The sequence below is a fragment of the Lonchura striata genome, chromosome 13 (genome assembly GCF_046129695.1).
Source record: "Lonchura striata isolate bLonStr1 chromosome 13, bLonStr1.mat, whole genome shotgun sequence".
Classification (NCBI taxonomy): Eukaryota; Metazoa; Chordata; class Aves; order Passeriformes; family Estrildidae; genus Lonchura; species Lonchura striata.
Genome location: NC_134615.1, coordinates 12,529,380 through 12,546,163, shown reverse-complemented (window position 1 = coordinate 12,546,163; position 16,784 = coordinate 12,529,380). Strand labels below are relative to the sequence as shown.

The window sequence follows — 16,784 nt, the reverse complement described above, 5'->3', positions numbered from 1 at the left end:
TTTTTTTGTAATTTAAATTCCCAAATTACTAATGAACTTTAAGTGAATAGATTAACATAAAATTGGAAGACTGAAAGCTAAAAAGGTTGCTTTGAAATTGGCAAAAGATAGTTATTTCAATACTCACCTGGCTGGCTGCCTCTCATTTATATGTTTCATTTTCCTTTACAAAGAAACTTATTTCTACATCTCTCTTTTAATATCCAGTCAGTAATCTCCTATCTGGAGAGCATGGAGTAGGTTTTCAATTAATAAAATGTTATAACAACATTGTTTAATGTGTCGCAGATGAAACAGTTATTTCATGGGTCATTAATGTGTTTAACGCCTGGAATGGTTTCTTAAAACAAGCCCTTGTTATTGTTATGAATGTGTTTATTGTCATCTGTGATACAAAATGTACAACAAATTTCACAAGTTTCTGGGTATTAGCTTATAGAAGTAGCAATTACTGTTACTAGAAAAACAGAGTCTTTTATTTTTTCTTAGATTTCTGTGCTGAGTTGCTAAGCTCGGGCTTTAAACCAGCAGTGTTAGTCTGGCTTGTATTGGCCTTTCCCAGCAGAAATGGCAGCTGTTATTGCCACTGCTTTGCAGAATTTGTGGTACCAGGAAGAATTAATCTGAAGCAGCCCTGAATGAAAGGATGCTTGGGCGGCTCCGAGCAGTGACATTTGGCCGTGAACAGAACAAGGGGGACGCTCTGGAAATTGAGACCTTTAGGACTCCCTTGGCAGCTCTGGTGGCTGCTCCCAGCTGGGCTGGGACACAGCTCAGAGCTGGGTGCTCTGTGGATGAACTTCGGTGTCTTTTCACACTTATTTTTTGTTTGGTGTGGAATTAAATGCTTTATTCTGCACCTGATGAGGGAGTTGGCATTTTGCAGTTGCCTCCCAGAGCTGCAGGGCCCTGGGGGCAGTGGGGAACAGGCTGGGAGCCCTGGAAGCAGCAGTGGCTCTGGCACAGGGCCATGCTGTGGCTTGGGCTGATGGGAAGATGGTGCTGGCCTGCTAAACAATAGTGTGAACACTTTCATATCCTCAGTGACATTGTAATTCTCAGTGTGGATGAAATAGAGTCATTTTTCTGAGACATACTCACTTCTCATCGCTCATTGGTACAGACCAATAAATGGGCCCCTGTTAATGAGAGAGGGAAATGACTTCTGCTGTTCTTAAAAATAGGCCACTCATAGTAAGTGCTAGAAAGGAGCTGTCCATAGGAGACAAAGTGGCAGCAGTTGCCAAAGACGCCTGTCTGAATAGCAAGCACTAAAAGAAGCTAAAAAATATTAGAAATTGAAACAGGTAGGTTATTGCCTATTGAGGTCATGTTCATGCTTCCTGCGTGAAAGCACAGTAACAGGCAGACCAGTCCAGCAAAATAGACTATGACTATTTTATAATAATAGCACCTATATCAAGATCCATCAGCTCCAGAAAATATTGTGAGGTGCCATATGAATCTGGGGGAAAGGATACAGCTCACTGGGAAAGCTGTCAGAAATTGGAGCAAAAGCTGGGTGTCTGATATTCCTAAGAACTGAGCTCGGAAGGAACTCAGATGTCTGTGGCTGTGGACACCAACTGTGCTTTCAGGCTATTCTGCATCCTGGCCTGAAACTCTAAAATCAGGTGCTGTTCTCATAAGTCAGCTGAATGAGGCAGATGCTGCAGCTGGGCTGCATGTGCTGTACCTGGGCAAAGGCTTTGTTGGGTCCAGCCATGCCTGCTCTTGGGTAATTTGAAAACTTGGAAATTCCTGCTATTCTCTGCTGTTAGCACTCCTGTTTTCCCTTGGACAGCTTACTCAGTACTCAGCTTCCACTTTGAGTTTGCAAGTGTTGAAGAAATGTGAAGTCTCTCTGGAGTTTTTAATTACTCTGTTAGGTAGCTGGAAGAAAAACATACCTGTGTCTGGTAATAAAAAACATAAGGAGACCTAGTTTTCTGATTTACTTCAGAAACCAACAAGTAAATTAACAAACCTCATAGAAAAGAAAAATCCCCCAAAACCTAAAGAAAACTTATCCCAGAACATAGCTACCAACACTTGTAGCCATTTTTAAACATAAAAATGCCATGTAAGCCCTGAGTCTGTCCCTCTGCAATTCCTTGCAGAATTCTTGTTACCTTTGATAATGTTTGTTAGTTGTCATGCTCCCTCACACTCTCCCTACATTCCTCACTGCATAATAAGGACCTTTGAAGTCTGCCTTTGATTTGGGAGCTGAAGCACCTGAGCTGAGGAGGTTGTAGCAAAACTGCTCACAGCATTTATCTGACATTCTGGGACTTAATTTCAACTATCCAGGATTTGTTTGCAATGTGTCGTCGCTGTTTGCATACAGCAGACCTAAGCTTGTACTGCTAATTTGGAGAGAAGCTCCTCATGCCAAGAGACTCATCAGATCAGAGCCCAGATCTGTGATCTGAGTCACACATGTATTGTGATCATGCTGTTGGGTGCCTTGTCCAAGAGGAGTGTGATTCAATATGCTTTAAAGTATGGTAGAAGCCTGAGAGGAATAGAGTAGGGAGTCTGTTTAAAATGCCTCAAGAAAATAGTGTAAAAATTAAATTATAAAGAAGTTGTGAATTAGGTGGTGCTAAAACAGCAGCAGCAGCTGCTGTGGGTGGGTGGAGGGCTGTGACCAGCCTGTCCTTGTCTGCAAGAGCAGAAGGACTTGATAGCAAATGATCAACCAAGAAGTGTGACCTCTCTGGCCTGCACTGGGGATCCTGTGAGGAATCTGCAGGCTCACAGGACAGTAACTGGGTAAGAACAAAGTTCCCAAAGAGAAAACACGCCAGGATAGGGTGGTGGGGCATCTCCAGTAAGAATTTAAATTTGAATTAAGAATTGTAAGCATTTTAGAGACAAGTCCTTGTCCCATAGTTTGGTGGTTGTGTGAGTTTGACCTTGCTGTGAGCTTTGTGTATTTTTTCTCCACGTGACACAGTGTGTTAGAGATGCACAGCTGAGCGTGCTGTGAATGACTGGTTCCCGCACGGCCACAGCCCCACACTGCAGAGGTAGTGAGTGCTGGCTCCTGGAGTTGTGTTGCTCTGGCAGGGACCTGGGGGTGGCCCTGGCACCTCCCTGTCTGGAATCACATCTCTGGGGGTGCTGCACTGCCTGGGGTCACTGTGCTCCCAGCCCCTGGGTTTGCTTCCACAGAAGAGACCTTCACTTGTGGTTTGCAGGTCTCCTATTGCAGTGGTGCATTGATGACATTTGCAGTATGTGCCTTAAACAAGTGCTCGGTGAAAATCTCTGCAGGAAACATACTGGGTGCCTATGTACAAACTACAAAGGGACAAAATTTTGGGCCTGGAGTAGGCAGGAACAAAACTGATACTTCATACTGCCAGGTGCCATTATATATGCAGTATATATATGCAGTAGATTATGCAGGATGTTATATGTGCAAGTGGTGCCACCAATGAGTGACTTGATTTTGAGAATTCCTGTCTTGTATGACCCCCCATAGTAGTCCCCAATGACCCACAAAATAAGTTACTCAGTTTTAAGGAACAAATCAGTGGGCCCTCATATTCATTGGGTTTGAGGTTTGGTTTTGGTTTTTTTTTTGTTGTTTTTTTCTTTTCATGTCTCTTCTGTGGTTTATGTGTGAACAGAGGAGAGTAGAGGGATTGGATGGGCACACAGGCCAAAAACTGACATGTTCTTCATGTTCTTCAGGAAACAGAACATGTGTGAACTTCTTGTCACCAACCCATCTCTTAGATCCAGATGAAGACACATTTTTTTTTAATGAATTGACATGTACTGTTTCTTGTACGCTTTTTTTGGGACTCAAATTAGGTAATTTTTCTACAGAGACATGGAGTGGAACATGGGAGTTTTTTCACTGCCAGAGAAAAGAAGCTGCTGCTTGTAGGATCTCCTGATAACTGCAGTTTGACAGCTCTATTAGTGATGATGGTGTGTGTGGAGGGGAGAGGAAGGACACTTCTTCAGTGGTGGCAGCACCAAGTACAACTGTTTTGTATTCTATTAAGTAAGGATTTAATCTCTGACAGAGAAAAGCATCCTGTTAGTTTGATTTGTTTTGATTGGCAGTGAAGTCCAATCCTGTAAAAATTTAGATTAATGGATTCTTTTATCTATGCTTTACTTGTGGAGAAAAAGAATATTGAGGATTTCTTTTAGAGATATGCTGACTTGACTAAAAGTAAAGGGAGTAATTTACAGTCAGGGACAACTGAGGATTTCACTCTTTACATTGAAGTGCATTTGCTTCAACTTAAATACATCCTTTAAAATATTGCATCAGCTTATGTTACATTGACAGTGATGAATTCCTCAGGCAATAGAATATATAATAGTTTAAGTCAACTTTTGAAACCAGGACACAGTGAACATAACCATAAATGCTGGATTTTGCTTGGTTATTTCTTATTTATTTGGTTGGCAGATTTCTCAATTCCCTTACTATCTCATGCAGTGCGGGGTGAGATCCCAGCCCTACATCCTCCTCTAGGCACTTCCATGGGGCACTTCCATCAGTCCTCACATCACCAGAGTCTCACTGGAGGTATTACATATTTAAATGATGGAAGGCTGTGGACATTGATTTTAATCAAGACTTCAGTGTTGCTCAAAAATGTTCTAAAAAGTAATTTCCTAGTTTTATTTTTAAATGTCTTGTTGAATGTTCCCAGAGATTAAAATTATATCAGGGTAGGAATTCAGGATAGAATTACTGTATGGAAATGATTCTTAAAATGCAGGGTAAGTAAGTGGAAATTAGGACATCTCTCAATGTAATGGCTAGATGCATTTCTCTGTCAAAATAAATACTAACTCTATTGCAAGCTATACTAAGTACTGGATGCTTAATGTGTTGCTAATAGAAGAGCAAACTATCTTTTATTAATATAATTTTTCACTTAGGTATTCCATGCTACTTCAAGAAACACCTTTGATAAAACTGAATAAATTAAAGCATGGGAGTTTACACATTTCTTTATTTTTCTTTTTTTTTTCCTGTCTCCTTACTCCATTATTTGCTCTCCAGTGTCTGTTGATGCATTGATATTTTATATAGTTTTGAAAACTTGTTCTTTTACAAATCAAAGTAAAATAAACTATATATTTGTCATAGGCTGTGAGATGTGTCCTTTAGCAATAGGACTAAATATGACTTTTATGGCATGACTGTCTAAAGTGATTAGAATGCTGAGAGCAGGACAATTTGATGGACAGATATCTTTATGGTTCCTTTGATGAGGCCTTCTATGAAAAGTGCTGAAAGTCTTTATAATGTGTGCAACAGGGTGGTGACAGCTGTGCAAGAGATTGTGCCTACACAGTCACCATAAAGTTGTTTTGAGAAGGGGAAAACATTTTGGACTATATTTTGCTTTTTTAAAATCCAGGTATATAATTAGAATCATAGAAGGGTAAAACTTATTTGGGTTGGAAGCAACATTAAAGATCATCTCATTCCAACCCCCCTGCCATGGGCAGGAAACCTTCCACCAGACCAGGTGCTCAGGGCCCCATCCTGCCTGGCCTTGAGCATCTCTGTCTTCATCACCATCACATTAAGGAATTGCTCCCTAAGACCTTATCCAAACCCCCTTGCTCTCTGTTTAGAGCCTTTCCCCTTGCCCTGTCACTGGAGAGCCCAGAGAGGTGGCCAATGTTCCCCTCAATAAATGTCTCTGTACCTGAGGGCTTTGTAGCACTCATGTAGCATGACAGGATTGATCTGAGTCAAAGCCATTTCAGCCTGCAGAAGAGTTAGACAAATTATTTCTCTTTTGGTTTTGGCTCCACACATCATGTCCTTGTTTGATTGTCATGCTGAGTAAACCAGTGGTTGAGCTTTGCCTGACTTGTTTTAAGATCACCAGGTTTTGCCTAACTTCAATCTAAGGGTGTAAAACAGAACAGATTCAATCAAAACTTGCTACTGTCTGCTTGAGAAATTAATGAGTTTTTGCCAGAAATAATCTCTTTGTTTTTGCTTAATGTTACAAAAATCTTGAATGCTTTTAATACTCGTGTATCACATTTACTTTGGTTAAAGTTTATGTAAAAGAGCTGGTAATATTCTCCTAATATTCTCAATGGGTTATTTTTGGATATGTGAGCTTTTCAGTTTTCATATTATAATTTAATTAGGATGTAATGGGTGCTTCAGTGCACTTGTATTTATTTCCATGTGTGCTTCTGATATAGGATGATTTTCATTGTTAAACATTTCTTTGATAAACATCTCAAGCATAATGAAATGCTACTGATCCTTTCTGTTTGGTGTTGGCCTTTGGTAGTATCAGGGAAAAAATAAGAGTGAAGATAATTGGTGGAAATTTTGTTTTCTTGATTTTAGCTCCTTTCTCAGAAGACTTTTGTTTGCTCAGGAGCTATAGGAAAATGCCATGGACTTTAATATTGCTATGAACTAGCCTCCCTGCCTTCTTTCCAAACCACTGTACACACATTAAAAATGGCTTATACTTCTTTGTCTGAAAGCTCTTATATAGGTACCATAGGTTGTTCAGGGCCACAGCACTGTACCACAGAGAAAAACATGAAAACCCTGTTACTTTCTTCTTTTTAAATATTGATCAGTCATATAAGTTTAACTCAAAGTGCAGAAAACACATTGTTTTTTGTTTTCATATGGACATATAATATGAACAATAAGGGATTGGATATTATATGAAACATTTTCTTTCATATATGTCTTATCAGTTTAGTTCTAAATGGCCAGTTACAAACTATTGTTGTTGCCATTCCTAAGGAGATTTTACTGAAGCTCTTAAGACTGAAAAAAAAAAAAAAAAGGCTAAGAAATCAGGAGAAGATGCAGAAAAGAAAAACAGAAATTAAGTAAGTGGATGCAGAAAACCCACACAAGCATCAGATAGTATCAGAAAAAGGGACAGTTAAGAATTCATGGGCTTGTGTATAAAATTAGATTCTGGGTCAGTGCAAGTCAAGAGAATTTAGTCTCAATAAAATCATAGATGCAACCGAAATGACAAGACTTGGAGTAAATGGTTTGTAACCCTTGTCATCACATTTTGTTGCCTCAGTGTAAAGGCCAGAAAGGCCTGTATTGTGCAGCAATAAAGGGAGAACAAAAGCAAGGCTTTTAGGGGTAGAACACCTCCAAGAAAGTACTGTGTGCACAATAACAAAGAAAGTTATTTTTGTGAGAGAAGGTTATTCTGATCATCTTCAGCTTTGCTGAAGAAAACCAGCAGAGTTTTTCTTCATGCAATAAAATAACGTCAGTAAGCTAAAATGATTGGAGTAATGGGAGAGTGATATCGTTTCACAAAAGACTTTGAATGACTTCCAGATGCCACTGCCAATACAAGTCACAATCAAAATGACCCTGTAGTTAACAGCAGTAGATTTTCACAGAAAAGTGCCCTGAAGCAAATGGGTATTTCAGCCAATAAGTCTGATGTTTTGATCTTTCTGTATCAAGTGCTCCACTTTTGGCACACACACTCATCTCTAAGGAACTACAGTCCTTTACTGAAAATATTAAAAGCATTTAAGAAGTAGGAAAAGCAGTGTGGTATGGTGTGGATGCTGAGCCAAGCTGGCAATGGCTGGGCAAGCTTGGGGAAAATGAGGATGAGCCCTGGGGCGCAGGATCTGGATCGTGAGCTTGTGAGGTTAACTTGATCTGTACTGGACCCAGCTGCACGTGCATTTTTGTGCTAAACTATGATTTAATTTTACTGTATAGGTTTCAGCAGAAAGAGACACAACTGTCAGATTCCCAATTAATGTGATTTACTGCTGTAGGGAAGCAGTGAGCTGCAGTATTTGTGTATAAAGATCCATGAGGCAGGGTGTGCATCTCCTCTAACACATGTTGCTTCTTTGTATGGCCACCCTTGTCCCAGCCAAGGAAAGGCTTCCAGGAGCACAGAAACACTGCCTCTGTTGAGGGCAAAGTTATAAAAAGTGAAGGAAAGTCATTTGGGCTAAACTTTTGTCTCCATGCTGACACAGATTTTTGAAAACTGGTTTGTACTTATCCATACTTAATAAGAGAGTACCAGGAAGGTCAGACTCTGCTGTGGAAGTCCAGTGGGCTCTCACAATTGCTGTTTTGTTCTCTGTCATTTCATTAAGGATCATTGCACCTGCTACTAATTGCAATGTGGCTTATTAATAATGAAAGAGTTTTCAAAATCTAATTTATTTCTCATGTTTCTGGCTGTTCAAACAATGACTGTAGATTAATCAGGTTGCTGAATCAATTTGTGAGCTATTTATTATCTTGTTAACTTCTTAAAAAATCTTATTTTCTGTTTACATGTTCCTTCATTGTGTATTGATCTGTGTGTGGTCAAAAAAAAAGTTTTCATAGGCAGATTGCAGCTGACTTTACCTTCAGGGTCTTGCTTCTTTTTATTTACAAATGTGGTAAATGTTGTGCAGATGTAGGAGACAGAGTTTGTGCCCTCAAGATACAGTAGAAACCAAACCATGCAGGCGCTTGTGTTTCTGAGACGTGGAGTACAAGAAAATAAAGTCGGTGATTTGTACATCGATTGCTACTTCCACATGTTTGATTGTTGGATTAAAGATAAAAATGTGCAGTTTGATGTGGTACTTGCCAAGAAGGACCTTAGGAGTGTTTAGGATTACTGGACTGGTTCTCCAGCATGCTGCAGTGAATGCACTCCAGACAGGCAGGGCAGTGTTCTGTATTTAAAACAGCTTTAAAATCCCACCCAGAGAGGACTGGTTCATACCTACTGCTGTTACTTGTGATGGCCAAGAATAATTGAAACTCAGTAAAGGAAGATGCTTTTCTCTATATATACGTATCCCCTCATCCCACCTCAATTTTGTTTACTTTCTGACTACAGTTTGTGTCTCCTCATTTGCAATGTTTTCCTGAATCCTCAGTCATCCTGTTTCCCTATTGTTTATGCGGGTATCTCTCACTACCTCAAGAGAAGAAATGTTTAAAAATAAAGAAATGGGATTCTTAGTCAAAGAGCAAAATTAGCAGCTCCAGTCAGGGGAAAAGTGAAGTCTGGGGAAATTATAGTAATTGTTGCTGCACTTAATTTCTTAAAAATATATTTAATTCATTAAAATGGAAGGAAGAAAACTGCATGTTGACAGTGTTGCTTCTGTAAGCCTGTGAAAATAACTTCACCTGCTACTGCTGTATGGTAACTGCTAATATCTAACCAATATTTCCATCTCTTTTAGGATCAGAGTCACACCCAAGTTTCCCAGTACCGCCAGGATCACTCTCTGATTATGAGATCTATTGTCCACATGACTGATGCTGCTCATTCGGGAATTATGCCTCCATCTCAGCTCACCACCATTAACCAGTCTCAGCTGAGCGCGCAGCTGGGGCTAAATTTAGGAGGCACTAATTTGCCACACACTTCTCCCTCCCCTCCTGCAAGTAAATCAGCCACTCCCTCCCCATCTAGCTCCATCAATGAAGAAGATGCAGATGAATCAAACAGAGTAAGTTATTCCATGTGCTGCAGCGAGCAGCCTCACACATCCACACGCTGCGTTTTCACGGATGTGCCAGTATCAGCTCAGCTGCAGTGTGGCCATTTAAAATACAAATGTTACAGTAAAGTAGAATATGATTAATTTGCTGATTACCTTCTTTACTTAAGAAGTTTCCATACTGCCTGCATAATAATGAACCTACATAATAACGTATATATTTCTTTTGGTCTAAACTGACTCAGGTTTTCAGATCTGTTCAATCTCTTCAGGCATCATTCTTGGACAGTTTTGTCATTTTGGTATTCTCTGGAGTCATGTAAAACATAGATGTGTTTAGAGAGAAGTAAAATAAGCTTTGATTGAACTGAAAGTTTAGTTAACTTATATCATCCTTTAAATAAATATCTTATAAAAGGAAAAAATATTGACCAAATGAAGAACAAATGTTGTTATAGCTGTATATGTAAAAGCCTAATTTAAGACTGTTCCACTAAAGGTTTTCTCATTAAGCTGATGGAAGTTATACATGTGGAAAGCTCATTGTACAGGATCCTCAAAATATCAGAGTAAATTACTATCATAGAGATATATATCATATTACATATCATATTAAAGCCACTTGATCTCCTTGTTGCAATAATCTGTGCATAGTTCAACAAAAGAGGGTCCAGGGCATGAGGCACACACAGGGGGCAGAGCTGCTGAGATCCCCATCCTGGAGGGAAGAGGGGGCTTTGGTGCCTGGCCAGAGCTCCCAGTGCTCCCCCACGGGCACCTGCCCTGCCCTGGGGGCCTGGGGGGCACAGCCAGTGCTCCTGCAAGTGGGCACGTGCTGCCAAGTGCTGCTGCTGCTTTTTGCCTGAAGAGTGGGATTTCTAACCCCTGGCCCATGTCTAAGTTGCCAGTCTAAGCCTGGGAATTGGGAAATGCCTCCAAGGTTTTGCCTTTTGAGTCTCAACTGCTAAGATTGTATCTTAATAGAAAAATATCAATGGCCTCTTCAAAATATGCTATGAACTAAATCTTAATATTTTTTTAATACAAATTAGCATTAGGGTGTCCTTTTTCAGGTCAAGCTTGTAAGCTGTGACTCTCAGAGCCATGCTTAAAATGAGTAGTAACCACTCATGCATTTAGTTCCAGTAGATCCAATGAGATTATGCTGAGACTAGAGAGAAGAGCCTGCATAACAGGACTCTCCTAAGTGTTGCCTACATAATAGCTTTATGCATATAATATTACGACTGACTGTAAATATTTTTTTGCAATTAATCTAATTTATTTCATTTACTGTTCCTTAGGCTACTGGGGAGAAAAGAGCTGCCCCAGATTCTGGCAAGAAGCCCAAGACCCCAAAGAAGAAGAAAAAGAAAGACCCCAATGAGCCACAAAAGCCAGTCTCAGCATATGCCCTTTTCTTCAGGGATACACAAGCTGCAATTAAAGGACAGAACCCAAATGCTACATTTGGAGATGTTTCAAAAATAGTGGCATCTATGTGGGACAGTTTAGGAGAAGAACAAAAACAGGTAAATTGATGCAGGTTGTCTCACAAGAGTATATTAATCCTTGTAAAAAAAAATCCTCCTACCTCTTCTCTGAGTGGACCATACTAATTGCTGATGTAGAACTCCACCTCTGTAGAGCTAAACTGAGTTTTGAACTTGCTGAAGACCTGGCATATAAGAATTATTTTTTGGTAAGAGCCAAGAGGTAGTGTTAAATTACTGTATTTGTCTTTAAATTTTAAAGGACAGTTTGTAAAAGAGCTCAGGTTATAGTGTCCTAGAGTCCTCTTAAAACCATCTTTTGATGATTCCTATTTCAAAGCCCTTGTTTCCTATTAATAAGTTAGAAAAGAGGAAGGTACAGCATATTTACCATTTCCTTTGATCTGCCTTATGAATTTGTTACAAAGCGTGTTGATTTCTAACCTTTGAAGCCAATCCTCTGAGTCTCATTACAATGTTGTGTGGGAAATGCTATCTCCAACTTCCACTGGGTACAGAGTGATGAGTCTTGTACTTCCTTGAGGGTTATTCTTCTTCTATACACATGGAACTGCTGCACATGGATTGAAGGGGGTTAAAAAATACCCTTTCTTTGTTCCCAGTAACAGTTAATAGAAGCTTGTATGGGAAAATAGATTCCCACCTTTTGGCAAGAGATTAATGGTACTTGTTACTGAAATACATTTAGGAGCTTTTAGTCTGATGATAATGAACATGATCTAAAGGTGAACTTTGAATTTACTCATGATTAAAAATACAGATTTAGTAATTTTTTCCTAAATGTTCTTTTTTATCTCAATGGGATTCTCTCATGCTGGGTTTTGGGGCAAGTCCAAGCTCTTTGATCCACTTTTTTTTAAAGGTGTACAGATTTTTTTATATGTAGTTCAAATATTTGTTTTGAAAAAAAAAAATGCACAGGCATATTTTGCTATTCTAGACTACTGCTATACATTTTGGCATTTGTAATAGCCAATTTTCTAACATCCCTGCTACTTGGAATCAATAAAACACTGTTTTCCGGGCAAGAAAAGAGTGCATAGGTAGTCTTTTCAATCAGTTGGCTGCTCAGGCTCATGTCAAATAGCAGCCTTTTGTTATTCCTGTTTATATTATAATCAACATAAACAGTACTTACAAGTCCTGCAAGTAGGCCTGAAAGCCTGTAACCACCTGCAAGAATATTTGGAACTTTAAAGGAAGAAAAAGCACATCTAACAGTACAGTGTTTTCAGGGGTTTTGCTCTATGGTTTTTGTTTCCGTGCAAGTGATTTTGAGAGCATTCTGGCAAGAACATCCTTATAGTTTAATTTGGTGAAATTGTGGTCTCTTTTAATAGGTATATAAAAGAAAAACTGAAGCTGCCAAAAAAGAATACCTAAAGGCACTTGCTGCCTACAGAGCAAGCCTTGTTTCTAAGGTAAGCCGTCGATGTAATGCAAGCGAGCTTTTACCAGTGATATTGAAATATTTGGGGCAAGGGGGGGATGTTATGCACAGTAGAAGTAGAATCCTAGGATTTCTGTAATACAGCTCTACAAGATGTTGTGCTGCTGCTTGAACCCTGCTTAGTCTCTGCAAAAATAATTTCATCTCTCTACTGGCATACTAATGATTACCAGAAAACATCTTTGTAATTGTACATCTTCCTTGAACTGCAGAGGCAAAGTAATACACTTCACCACAAAAATAAAATTCAGTCATGAAAAATATACTGACCTTTTGACATTAATATTTGCGAGCTGTTTGCAGAGGTTTGTTTTTCCTCAAGTGATGCTTCTCAAAGGACAGGCTTGCTTTGCGTGGAGTTGGAGAGCAGTTGTTGTGTGACAAAGCTCAAGTATTCTTGCAGGTGAGGGGAAAGAAATGCATGGTGGCTCTGAATTTGGAGAGTGCTAAAAAACAGACTAGCTGGCAGTGAGCCACAAGGAGTATTTTAATGGATCCTGAGTTAAAATAAAACCTTTGAAGAAAACAAAGCTCTGCTGTCTTAGTTGAGAAGTTACCTTTCTAGACAGCAGCACTATGCAGGTTGTAGTTCTGTTGCATCTGAATATCATAAATGGAAATGTGCTATAGACATCTAAAATATGGGTAAAACATTACCAAGGTGGTTATTTATCTGATGATATTTTATAAAGATCAATTACAAAAATATATTCAATCACAAGAAAGCAAGAGGGTCATGATGTCTTAGCTCCTGAGAATATTTATTTGAATGTACAACTGCAGAACATTAGTAAATCGTATGGAAAGTTGCTGTGTATCTTAATTAATTATTAAAAATACAACATCAGAAATTATAGACATGTTTTTGAAAGCTGGAAGATTTCTTCTCGTGTTAAGAAGCTGTGTTTTTCTGCTGCCTCTGGGACTTAGATAATATTCTGAAAGCCTTTAGTGTCACAATGCTAAGTGCAAGATCAGCAGGATTTCTAAATACCTTTGAGGAATATTATTTTGTGAATCTTAAGTTCCCTTTTCAAAACCATCAGGAATCATATTTTTTCTCCAAATCCATGGGACCAGGACTGCCAAGTAACTTCTGGGTAGATTGCAGGTGGAAATGACACTCAAAGTCATTGTATCTCATCTCCTCTAAATTAAGACATCCTTGCTGTAGCTTTTTCACATGAAAATGAGATGGTTGCTCAGGGTAGGGATGGGATAGAAACTTGTGCAGCACAGTTTATTACATGCTCAGGTAAAGGTCTAAAGAGTGTCAGTTAATTGCTCTTTGGTTGATAACTCATGGGGTGGGGAGTGTGTGTGCTGCTGACTCCCAAAAAGCAGGGTTTTTTTAAAAACATGTGAATGTGTTGGGCCTGTTCTAGCTTTTTCAGTGACAAAATGTATGTGACATCTGTGACTTTCTGGTGTTGATCAAGGGCACAAGCTAGATTTTGTCCAAGTAAGACCTGGAGGTACCATACAGGGAGGCAGATGCAATGTATTGCTGATCAGTGATTGTTTTCAGACTGCAGATTGATCTCCTCTGATAGAAAACACAAGATGGCAAAGGTCTCTGAGTAGCCGTTACTTTTATTACCGTGTAAACAGTAACAATGTTTTTTTCTGTTGAAAAGACAATTAATTTCTCTTCCAAACACAGGCTGCTGCAGAATCTGCTGAGGCCCAGACAATTCGTTCTGTTCAGCAAACACTGGCATCCACAAATTTGTCTTCCTCCCTCATTCTGAATAGCTCTCTTTCTCAACACGCGACGGTATCGGCATCTCCCCCAACTCTTCAACAGCCCCTTTCCAGAGCAATTGCTCCAAAACCCTTGACCATGAGACTGCCAGTGAATCAGATTGTAGCTTCTGTTACCGTTGCCCCGACCATGCCGACAAACATTGCAGCTCCGCTGATAAGCTCCATGGGCACAAACATGGTGGCAGCGCCGTCTTCGTCTCAAGTCAGCCCCTCCATGCAAAGCCAGCAGCACCAGATGCAGCAGCTCCAGCAGCAACAGATGCAGCAGATGCAACAGCAGCAACTACATCAGCATCAAATGCATCAGCAAATACAGCAGCAAATGCAGCAGCAGCATTTTCAGCACCACATGCAGCAACATTTGCAGCAGCAGCAGCATCTCCAGCAGCAGATTAATCAACAGCAGATGCAACAGCAACTGCAGCACATACAGCTTCAGCAAATGCAGCAGCAGCAAATGCAGCATATGCAACACCAGTCCCAGCCTTCTCCTCAGCAGCATTCCCCGGGAGCCCCGCAGATCACTTCTCCCATCCCTGCCATTGGGAGCCCTCAGCCAGCACCTCAGCAGCACCAGTCACAAATACAATCTCAGACACAGACTCAAGTATTGTCGCAGGTCAGTATTTTCTGAAGATAAACGATCTTGCAACATGGCTTTGTGTTGATGGAGGGGGTAGGGGTAAACCATATTTGGCTGAAAACTGTAAATTGTTGATGGTAGTTATGCAGGGATGCATAACAGATCAAATGATCCTCTAAAGTGTCTATTAGATAGGCAATAAAGAACTACAATGTAGCTGTGTATCATCTTTTAGCTGACTATAAATCATTTTGTTTAAAAGAAAAAATGCTGTTCTCTTTTTCATGTGATGCCTTTTTAATTTATTTAAGCTTTACCTACAATATGTGAATCAACTGGCCTAATAAATACCTGGACCTTATGACTGCAAAATGGCCTTTCAGAGTTATATGCTATAGCCCTTCTTTCTCTAAAAGTGAGTAATGCACTTCAAGGCAGTGTGAACTCATGAAGCCCTTAAAGCACAGTTGTAACTACCTGTAAAATTATGATTGGATTTCATACAATCATACTTGTATGACATGAGTTAGTTGATGGCATTTTTTGTCATGAAAAAATAGAGTAAATCACAGATTTTTGCCAAAGCTCTTATTTTTTTTTCTTTTATTCTCCTACATGTCTTCAGAAAAACAATAGCAAGTAACTGGACGTAAATGTTTGACCCAACTTTTCACTTCATTTGTCCAAATAAACCTGCCATAGTTTGCAAGAAAATATATATTGACATTTACCCTCTTACTTTAATTCCAATTACAGAACAAATGTGAATATTATATTCTGTGTCGCAGTGATGAGTTTCAGATTTAATACACTGTATTTTTAAAAGGGAAATGCACTTAAATAAAACTGTTATTACAGAAAGCTAAGATGAGAAATGCAAGTTATTAATACGCTGTAAAACCAGTAGAATATTTAAATGAAACTCCACAACCGAATAATCAATGTAAATATTTTCTTTAAAAGTTGTAAGTTTTCATATCATGTGTTGTAAAGTTTTCATAAATGAGGCTTTAATGTAAACACTGGTAACATGAATTATTAATTGCTACATTGCTTATTGTGTTTTTATGCTGTTTTATACTTTTTTATGAGTTATGATAGCAGCAATTAAGTTGTTTGTATTTTGCTTATCTAAAATAAATGCTTTTATCTTGCTATAGAATAAACACATTTCAGTAAAACTGACGAGCTGTAAGTCTTTGATAGAGAAACCAGAAAGGTTTCCTTCTGCAAATGCTTTCTTGGACTTTTTAAAACTCCTTTGGATTTTTATCAGACATTCTGGGTGAACAGGTACCAGTGGGAACAGAGCAAGCACTCAGCCCTTGTACCCTCCAAGATGCTCTGCTGAAGAGTTGTGGGCAACTTCTGTGAGGTGTCTGTGACTTGAGAGGGAGAAAGCAAGTGCTGGAGTCACAGAGCAGCCCTGCTGCCCTGTGCTGGTGATCTGCAGGAGCAGGGAAGTGAACCTGTCTCTCAGCTGTAATCTTCAGAAAAGGAAATCAGCACAAATTCTTTCTTTGTATCTGAGAGTTCCAGATGTAAACGCAGTTACTGCTGTGGGCTTCCCCCTGTAAGCCTTGGCTCTTCCCTTGGGCCAGTCCTGAGCTGGCTGACTTTTATTTTCTCGTTAAGGTACAACGTGATGGAGTGGGGAGGATGGAGGGGGCAGGTCTTTCACATGAAGACTTTGGAAGCATTAACATCCAGTGTGTTGTCAGGTTATTAGTGCTGTTCATATATTTTTGCTCTGAACAGAAAGGAGAGACCCTCTATTTTCTTGTTTCTCTTCTCCTGCAGTATCTGTGCTGCGAGTGCAGTTTGACCACTATCCCCAGTTGTCTGGCATGATTAATTACAGCATCTGTCCTGTCAGAAGCTATAATGAAGAGGTCTTGATAAAAATTGCAAATTACCACTGGCAACAATCTTAAACTGCTTATGATAAAATGAAAATTAAAACCAGCAAGTGTCAGCCCTG

General features: G+C 39.5%; 1 protein-coding gene across 2 annotated transcripts in view; it reads left to right on the top strand.

Moving 5' to 3' along the window:
• TOX3 (TOX high mobility group box family member 3) overlaps positions 1-15,984 on the top strand; it is a 74,587-nt gene extending 58,603 nt beyond the window's left edge. For both annotated transcript variants that reach the window (XM_021555056.3, XM_021555055.3), the window contains exons 4-7: positions 9,229-9,498; positions 10,794-11,021; positions 12,344-12,424; positions 14,117-15,984. In XM_021555056.3, coding sequence (XP_021410731.1) covers positions 9,229-9,498; positions 10,794-11,021; positions 12,344-12,424; positions 14,117-14,854 — 1,317 coding nt within the window. In that variant the 3' untranslated portion in view covers positions 14,855-15,984. The remainder of the gene's footprint in view (positions 1-9,228; positions 9,499-10,793; positions 11,022-12,343; positions 12,425-14,116) is intronic.
• The last annotated feature ends 800 nt before the right edge of the window (positions 15,985-16,784 follow it).